Source organism: Hevea brasiliensis, chromosome 2, assembly GCF_030052815.1.
Source record: "Hevea brasiliensis isolate MT/VB/25A 57/8 chromosome 2, ASM3005281v1, whole genome shotgun sequence".
Classification (NCBI taxonomy): domain Eukaryota; kingdom Viridiplantae; phylum Streptophyta; class Magnoliopsida; order Malpighiales; family Euphorbiaceae; genus Hevea; species Hevea brasiliensis.
The window spans coordinates 104,214,514-104,224,510 of record NC_079494.1 but is presented as its reverse complement, the minus strand read 5'-3'; the positions used below and the strand labels follow the sequence as shown (position 1 = coordinate 104,224,510).

Genomic DNA, 9,997 nt, shown 5'->3' with positions numbered 1-9,997 from the left:
TGCAAAGTATGCTTCACACCCTTTTCTGATCATCTTCCTGGCTAGTGCAGCCGAAATGATGTTTGATGGCAATAGCTGCCTCTCCCCATATATCACCATATTACCGTACTAAGGGAGACCAAAAGTGACTGTCTTCAGTCCACAGTCAATCATAGCGTGATGCCTGGCTAACCAATCCATGCCCAAGATGATATCATAATTTCTGAAGGGCATTTCAATCAAATCTAATAGAAAAACATGTCCTTGGATCACCAAAGGACAATCTCTATACATTATGTTGACCCTGACCTCTTGTCCTAACGCACTTGTTACTAGCACCTCAAAATCCATTATAACACACGGAATAGCAAGGGAACTAACGATGCTAGCACTGATATACGAATGAGTAGAGCCTGGATCAAATAGTATAACACAAGGAGATTTCCCTCCGTTAGTTCATATTTATAATGTAATGCACTATATGTATCAGATAAGGACATTGAGCAGTTGTACTTATGAAAGAAAATATACAAATTCACAAGTCAAAATATACTTTAAAAATTTACTCTGATACCACTAAAACATGTCACACCTTACCCCTCTGTAAGGCATAATATGATCCCGTAGTATACCTAATGAATTACCGAACTTCACCTACCGATAACCCATTAAATACACTACAAGAGATTTTAAAACAATTTTCTTACTTTTTGAAGGCGGTGAGCATTTCTAGCAGGTATTAAAAACGTTTAATTGAAGTTTAAGAGTTAGGTAAAATTTTTTACCATTTTTATTTTTGCTCAAATTTTTTAAAAATTTCAGCAGAGTGCCTGCTGTAATTGAGAAAAATCAAAATTTTTGACCTGTAGAAAAGTACTTCCTATAATTCATTTCATCAAAATCAACTACAATCACAATTCAAATCAACACAATTTTTCTCAAACTCCACATTTCAAGTCAATTCTCAACTCAATTATGTTCAAAATTAATACTAAAAAATTTTATTCACATTCCATTAAAGAAAGATTGATTTACATTCATCGGTCTAAATTTACATTAGAAAATCTAAAATAATATTAATACAAATTCTGTACAACTGCTCAAGACTAATTTACAACATGTACATACAGTCATATACATCAAAATAAATATGTACAATAAGGGTATAATGTTATATCCGATAAAATCTTAAAGGCAGTGCTGTAGTCCTCAGCAGCTCACTCGGCTGTTCTACTAGTCTCTCTACCTGCGATAGCAATAAAAAGCCATCGCTGAGTACAATGACTCAGTGGTACACAATATACTAAAAATATTAATTTATGCATAAATTAAATCACACTTATCCAAATATGGTACTGAAAATGGTACACAGATACAAAACACGATTTAAAATTTTAGTCAAATAATTTTTTTCACTTTAGAAGTCACAAAATAAATTTTATAAAAACACACAGTCATATCATGCTATTAATATATTGTTCATCTCAATATCCAGAGGCTTATGAGGAATACCAAGGCTAGCTAGCTCAATCTATGGGTACCCATTTAAATTTCTTCCTCTACTGGCACACACCTCAATACTTCAACCAGAGAAGGAATACAAAACTAATTCCTCCTACTAGTCAAACTAGTGAGGCATTCAGATATGTGGTCATGACACTGTGGTTTCAAAACTATCTTAACAATTCTCTAAACATTACTTTGTAATTCAAACACACACAATTTATTTTTCCAACAGTTTAGATCAAAAGTATATTGTTCCTTTCAATAATAATTTCAATACAAATAAGTCACAATTCAATATCACAATTCATTCAAAAAAATTTGCAGAAGAAAATTTATAGAAATTTCTATGTTGTGCACAAACCTCGTACGAGTCGCCTCTAGGCCTTGACTCAATGTTTCCTTTCCTTTCCCCGTATTCTTCTCAACTGAAACACACAATTTGTAGTGTTTCAATATCACAACTTATAATAAATCCAATAAATAAATTCATGTCTACTTAATTCTAATCTTAATATGCTTAAAATCATGTTCTTAAAAATTTGCATTTCGGGGTTACTATTCATAGTACTATTCAAGTCAAAATATTGACTTTCTCATGCTTAATAGGTATGTGAATTCCAATTACACCCACATACTACATTTTGGGTGCCTAATTTGTTGGTTTTGGTTGCCCCTTCAATTTTTTTAGGTCTCCTAATGACAATTTCAAATTTTCAGTTTTTGTACCCTATTTTTTACTATTCCATTGGCCTGTTTACTATGAGAATTTGGCTAAGTGTCCTTCATCAAAATTGTTCCTTATTATCTTATCTTTAATTCTCTTTTTGAATCTCTCCATTTAGAGTTTTGTAACCCAAGATATGGTCATTTGAATAAGGCTGGCCAGATTGGTTCTTAACCTAGAATTCTGGGCTTGTTTAGGTTCTGGCAGTTTTGGATAACTAATTTTGGGTGGCAAAAGGAATTTGTTATGGGTAGAATTTGGGTTGGTGTTCTTCATTAAAGTTGTAGTGCTACATCATACCTTTCTAATGACACAAAAATCAGGTCATTTGGACCTATCTAGCCCAAGTTATGGCCAAATGAACAAACACTGTTCATTTAGGCATTTTTGTATAGTGGCAGTGCACAATATCCGGATCTGACCTATTTGTTCACTATGTTAATGTCATTTTCTGGGCATGGTTTCTAAATGAAAAATGTGTCATTATATGTCTAATTTCATTCCCAATTGGCTTCATACCAATTGGGTTGGAAAATTTTCAGTTTTGGTCCCTGGAAGGGACTTAGGTCAAACTGCCAGATTGGGACCCCTAAGCAATCCGAATTGCTTTTCAATTCTACCAATTCCAATACATCACAAATGGTCCCAAGTGACCATTTCTAACCTTAATTAAAGTCATTTGCATCAATTGACCATTTCCTTCAAATTTTCCCCCAATTTCTAAACTCGAGAGCCCTAATTTATGTAATTCATTCAATTAATGAAATTAAAGTGCATAAGCATTGTCTATATCATTAATTAAGCTTAATTACTCTCTTAATTTCATCAAAATCATGCAACTTCTACTCCCCCCATAGGCTGGCCGAAATTCACCATTAGTCCCCCATGATTGTTTTGTTTCAATTTTCCTTCAATTCTAGGTTACTTTCACTACATAAACATGAATTAAATTAGGAAAGGAAGAGTTAGAACACTAACCTCTTATGTGCTCTTTCTCTCTTCTCAATTTCTCCTTCTTTCTCCTTCTTTTTGTTGTCAATAGCTAATTTAAGGGGTAAAGATGAGGTTTACTTAAGAACTTTAGGGAAATTTATGGCTAATTTAGGGTTTATGGAGCTTGGTGATGCTCATCAATGGTGGAAAAAAAAAATGAAGTAAGAGAGAGGGAAATGGGGGAGAGCATTTCGGCCAAAATGAAGAAGACAATCCCAAAATTTTTTTCTTTTATTTTTATGTCTAATTGTCTTTAATATTGACTTAGTCAATTTTTTCATTAATTAGAATTTAATTATGATGTCGCTCTTAAGTCATACCAATGATGTCATATTTATCTTTTTCATTTATTTTTCTTTTTCCTTTATTTTTCCTTGATTCTTTAATTTAATTCTATATTCTAAAATTTTTATTTCTCCGATTTTATTAGACAGTTAAGTCAGAAGTCACCTCTAGGGCTGAATGGACCAAATTGCCCTTCGCCGGTCTGATCCGGTTTGCAAGTAATTCAATATTTCTTTCGGATCCCTGACCTAATTATTTGACCTACTTATCAACTCTTTTCTGTGATTTTCTCTTTTCCACTAGGTTCGCAATAGTCCTTAGGACCGCGGCGTCACAATTTCCGATTCAAAATTAGGGTTAAGATTAACCTCGTAGTCACTTCCTGGTAAGGTCAGGCATCGCTGTGACCTTCGACTCATTTAACCTTTTATACTCTGTTTTTCTTATTTATACTTAACTATCTGACAATCATTATTTATTTTCACTTAGGATTTTTCTAAGTATCTTAAATATGGTTCTAATTCCCTTAATTGTCCGGACCGACACCAATCACCGAAACAGTAAAATATACCAGGCTATGTATATAGGGGTATTACATTTTTAATTAAATAAAAATAAATATTTATTCACTTTAACATCCGCCTTACGTAGATACTTTCATTTCAGAAAAATTTTATTGGCTATGAAACTGCATTTTCACTTAAACATGTGAGACCAATGCCAACTTTAAAAGGTGCCCAATATTATATTCATTCCTTACAACTTTTTCTAGAGACAACTCATATGCATTCCAAGTTGAGAAATCTGCAAAGGTAAACCAAATTTCAAGTTTAAGTTTTAGCATAATAGGCTAGGTTCCTAATGGTGCTTTATTTATGCAATCGGACAAAGTTAAATGGATAATAAATTTTTAGACATCAAGATAATAGTATCAAGGACCCCAAGAAATATTAATTGAATTTAATTAAGTTAAAATGAATATTTATTGGATGCTAGAGGATTTAGGTAATTAAGCTGGGATTGTTGAACGGAGAGTTTTTGAATTGATCTAGCAATCTCCAAATGGACATTATATATGAGGAGTGTTGTGGGACTAGAGTCATTTGTGTGTTGATTGAATATATATTTGTATTTTCTTACAGCAAGTTAAGTATTAGATATAAGGAAAATTTTGTCGAATTTTGATACGACTTTAGAATGTCTTTTTTTTTTTTATGGTTTATTCTTGGTGTTATTTAACTTTTATGTGATAAGATGAGTTGAACATATCATCTTCTTCTTCCTAGTCGGATCAGGGAGCTAATGCATACACATATTATCTATGTAATTAGTTACCTATATATTATAGGAGCATTCAAGTTGTTGCATAATTTAAATACTTATGTTTGTGTTTGACCATCCTAGGATAATTTAAAGCTCATATATACTTATATATTATGGATATAAATTAGATGAGTAGCATGATTTGAGTTGATATCATTAAGATTCAGTCTTTATGGATATTAATTGATAGGTAGATATAGTTTTGAGTTGATCTCACTAGCTCTAATAGATGAATTTAAGTAACAACTTAACTTTTTAAGCTTATTTGTAAGATTTAGAATCAAGAAAATCCTTAGAAGTATCAACTGTATATATAATATTGTGGATGCATATATAATTCTAAATTATCTTCTTATACAAATAATGGGTAATATTTGATGATCAATACTATTAATGCATAATGAATCTTATAATTGCATTAGTCTTTTATAAAGTTTACACTTATAATCAATATTATAAATTCTATAAATTGAAAACTTAGTCATAGTTCCAATTATTTTATCTTCTTAGGTAACCGGAAGGGCATTTATTTATTTATTTATTTTCTTGTCCTCAATCCTGTAATTTTCTCCTTAGGCTTATTAACTTACAATGGTTTGACGTTTTTCCACACATAAGGTCAATAGCCAATCAAATCACATAAGTTTATCATAAAAAATCAATGATATAATATGTCGGTGCATCATAATTTTTTCCAATTTCTTGAAATAAAACTTACAAACTAATTTTATTATTCGTAATAATTAGAGGTGTGCATTTAATTAGTCGAAACAAATTAAATTGATAGATTAACTGAATTTTTTTTTTTTGCATATCTTAAATATTAACTGAATTAAATTTAATTTTTATTAAAAATATGAATCAAAGATTAATTATTTAGTTATAATTGACTTAATAAAGATTACAAATTATAAATTTTATGTATTATTATTTAAATTATCATTAATATTATTAATAAAAATTTCAGTTATTATAATTACTCTAATTTAACCAAATTAAATCAATGATTTTTAATAATATAAAAATTATTTGTAAATTATAAAATTTTATATTTAAATTTTAATTAAAGTTCAATAAATTTTTTAAAAATATCAAATCATCAGCTGAATTATTATTTATCAAAATAATTAATTGAATTATTTAAATTTATTTTTTTATTACAAATAAATAATATACAAGCTATATATATATATATATATATATATAATTTGTCAAATGTAAGAAAATAAATAAGTTAAAAATAAAATAAAATGTCTAATAGGAGAGATCTGTAACTGTGATGAATGTGAAGCCACCTACCTTTAGGCTCCGCTGGATGACACAACATTTTCATTCGATTAATACTACTCTTTCTATTCAAAAAAATAATGTTTACTTTCTTTTTTTATTTATGTTAAATTATAAATTACTTTTTTAAATATACTTAATAATTATTAAATAAAAATAAATATTTTAATAAAATATTTTAAAATTAATTAAAATTAAAAATAAAAATAATTTTGTTTAACGTGAAATGACCATATTTAAACATAAAAAGAACATGACCGACTAATATTATAATTAAATAATAAAAAATATTTTTTATATAAAATATTTTTTATATAAAAATTATTTTTTATAAAATAATTAGATGTAAATTTTAATTAAATTATAAAAAAAAGTAAATAATTAACTAATAATAATTTATCCATTTTTTTAATTTTTCAATTTGCCCTCCGTTCTACGCCGAAGGGGACTTAAATGATATTCTCCAGAACCCATGTCATTTCCATATTCACCCTTCAGAACTTCTTTATATCAATCGATCGCAGCCAGAGACAGGCCACCACTTTACTTGCTGAAGCAAACCCCATTTCTCAGTTTCTTTCTTTTCTAGGCTAGAGCTTGCCTCTCCATCTCAAACATGGCAGGATCTTCCATCAAACCCACTCCACTCTTGAAAGACGAGCTTGATATAGTGATACCCACAATTAGAAACCTCGATTTCTTGGAGATGTGGAGGCCATTCTTTGAACAATATCACTTGATCATTGTCCAAGATGGTGACCCATCAAAGAACATCAAGGTCCCTGATGGTTTTGACTACGAGCTCTACAATAGGAACGATATTAATAGGATTCTGGGTCCTAAGGCCTCTTGCATTTCCTTCAAGGACTCTGCTTGTCGCTGCTTTGGTTACATGGTCTCAAAAAAGAAATATATCTACACTATTGATGATGATTGCTTTGTAAGTTATACTCTTCTTTTTTTTTTTTTTTTCTTCCCCTTCTTGTTTGTGGTTTGTTAGATTTGATGCCTAGTTGAACAGTATCTTAGTTTTTGTAGCTTTTTGTTGTGCTTGACTGCGGTTTCTGTTCTTTGGTGTAGTGAATGTGTAGTTTGTGATGTTATGAAGGATGAGAAATTTTGGATCTTCGTGGTTATATGTGATTCTTGGTTCTGTAGGCTTGATCTGGTGAATAATTATTGGTGTCTTAATGGACCTGTCGGTGGTTTTTAAAGTTCTTGAAAAATCTGGATCTTGACGTGACGTTTTTGTCGGTGATCTATGTTCTGTCTTTTTGGCGTTATTGGTTCTTTAATGAGCGTTAAGTGGGTTCATTATCATTTTTGTGTTGCTTTTGTGGCTGCATTTGTTGTTTGATGAAGTGTTATGCTCGACATTACCTCTGATATGTGTCGATAATGGTTCTGTTGCTCCTTTAAGACAAATTTTATGCAGCTTTGGGTGCTTAAAAGCTAGAATGTTACTTTGTTCTTTAACCAATTAGGTCTTCATATAATGTTAATAAATATTGCTTCAAAAATTGTTTATTCAGCAGTTCATGTTCGAAAGTTACTATAATTTGACAGCATTATACCAAGATCTGGTAATAAGGTCCTCTGCAGACAAAACTGCCGAGTTCTCATGCTGATAAAGAGAACCTCGGAGAGTGTCTCCTACATTGTATCGTGGAGGATCCGATAACAAAGTGGCATCTCAGAAAGCCAATGCTTTTGTCTCCCATCAGCTCTTGGCTCGCTATGATGCCTACACTATTAACACTACTCATTACTTTCTTATCAGAAGAGCCTCCTCATTGTGGTGACAAAGATAGATTGGTCACTTCTTTTATCTAGGATTTATGATTCTGAGCTACCCATTTGCGAAAATGGATTTAAATAAAAGTTAGATGGGTATATAGAGGCCAAGCACTGGCATAAATGAGTGCATCAATTCTGAAGATGAAACAGTATCATAACTTTCGTTTATCATATAATATGTGCAGGTTGCCAAAGACCCATCAGGCAAAGAGATCAATGCCCTAGAGCAGCACATCAAAAACCTTCTGAGTCCATCAACTCCGCTTTTCTTCAATACTCTCTATGATCCATACAGAGAAGGTGCTGACTTTGTTCGTGGATATCCTTTCAGTCTCCGAGAGGGTGTTCCCACTGCCGTTTCTCATGGCCTCTGGCTTAACATTCCTGATTATGATGCTCCCACCCAGCTTGTGAAGCCTCTTGAGAGAAATACAAGGCATTACATCTCAACCTGAAATTACTCACCTTGGTCAGAAAAAAAAAAAAAAAAAACTGAAATGAATTACTATATGCTTTCAATGTTTAACAGTGAGAGGATATTTTCTCATTCCTTACACTTTTCAGGTATGTTGATGCTGTTTTGACAGTACCCAAAGGAACTCTGTTCCCAATGTGTGGCATGAACCTGGCATTTAACCGTGAATTGATTGGACCTGCAATGTATTTTGGGCTCATGGGTGATGGTCAGCCAGTTGGCCGCTATGACGATATGTGGGCTGGCTGGTGCATGAAGGTATTTTTATTTAATTGTGTCCATCAGTATTTTCTTGATCAGGATCTCATTTTCAACTTCAAATTTGCTTCACGAATTTTGTCACTGAAGGAGGTTATATTTTTCTAAGATCTTGGGTTAAATTATAAACTATTAAAATTGAACTATTTTTTCTGAGTTCAGATGTTAAAAAAGTGATGATCTCTCTTTTTGAACATCAATGCATTTAATGAAAATGAAAATATTTCATTCTATTTATTAGCATTTGAATCTTTCTTTAGGGAACACCCTCTTTGTATTTCTTACCTAGCAGCATTTACATTTTTCACATTACACAAAAGCTCTCTTGCCGTTGGACTTGGAATATTAGATATCATGTGTTATGGATGCCAATATTAGTGAATTAAAACAAATAATTCATTGTTTTTGGATGATGGTCTAAAGAGATATTCTGAATACTTTCATTATCAAATTATTGTTGCTTCTCAATTTGTTCCAATTGCATTTTGTCAAAGTCAAGTTGCTGGCGAAATGATATCGTGCTGGTTAGTTCATATCTAGTGATTAACTCATTTTTGCTGAATTACTGAACTTTGTAGGTGATATGTGACCACATGGGGTGGGGTGTTAAGACAGGGCTGCCTTATATATGGCACAGCAAAGCAAGCAACCCGTTTGTTAACCTGAAAAAGGAGTACAATGGGATATTTTGGCAGGAAGAACTGATCCCATTCTTCCAATCTGCTGTCCTTCCAAAGGAATGCACTACTGTTCTGAAATGTTATATTGAACTTGCCAAGCAGGTGAAGGAGAAGCTTGGAAAGCTAGATCCCTACTTCATTAAACTAGCAGATGCCATGGTCACTTGGATTGAAGCTTGGGATGAACTCAACTCTTCTGAGGGAAAACCTGCAAAGCTGCCCAACGGCACTGCAAAGTAGAAAAATTCAAGAACCAGTTATTTAGCCTTTCCTTCCCAGTACTAAATTCGTTAGTTGCCTAGGTATTATTATTATTGAAGATTTTTTCCCCTATTGAGTGGAGGCATGAGAGCATTGAGTGCTTTGGAGGGCTGTAATTTTTTTTATTGTATCTGATATTGAGCTTAGATATGAGGTAATGAGATTTGAAATTGAATTATGCATTACTTAATTTTCTTGGAAATGATTGAGATGAATTTTAAAATCTTTGGTGGGGTAACATGTCTATTTCCTTCTGAGATCATTGGCTCCACCACATTTTCATTTTTTGGTTAGAATGAATTTGAAACTTGAAAGAAATTTATTTGAAAATTTTCTCCCTCCAGAAATATTAGGGTTTGTTTGGATCAGTTAGACATTGTCAAAAACAGAGCCCCACAGCTCGCTTTATGGCTGTGACCAATCACCCTG

General features: G+C 31.9%; 1 protein-coding gene across 1 annotated transcript; it reads left to right on the top strand.

The window, feature by feature from the left end:
- Window positions 1-6,596: 6,596 nt before the first annotated feature.
- LOC110655354 (UDP-arabinopyranose mutase 3-like) lies at window positions 6,597-9,753 on the top strand. Its single transcript, XM_058137055.1, has 4 exons — window positions 6,597-7,037; window positions 8,080-8,330; window positions 8,459-8,627; window positions 9,206-9,753. The coding sequence occupies exons 1-4, from the start codon at window positions 6,714-6,716 to the stop codon at window positions 9,545-9,547; spliced, it is 1,086 nt and encodes a 361-aa protein (XP_057993038.1). The 5' UTR covers window positions 6,597-6,713; the 3' UTR covers window positions 9,548-9,753.
- Window positions 9,754-9,997: the final 244 nt, after the last annotated feature.

What these genes read in the sequence shown, in the direction of transcription:
- LOC110655354 (XM_058137055.1), top strand. Translation starts at nt 6,714, where the DNA reads ATGGCAGGATCTTCCATCAAACCCACTCCACTCTTGAAAGACGAGCTT. An exon ending in CTATTGATGATGATTGCTTT is followed by an intron (nt 7,038 to 8,079) that starts GTAAGTTATACT and finishes TAATATGTGCAG; the next exon opens with GTTGCCAAAGACCCATCAGG. An exon ending in CCTCTTGAGAGAAATACAAG is followed by an intron (nt 8,331 to 8,458) that starts GCATTACATCTC and finishes TACACTTTTCAG; the next exon opens with GTATGTTGATGCTGTTTTGA.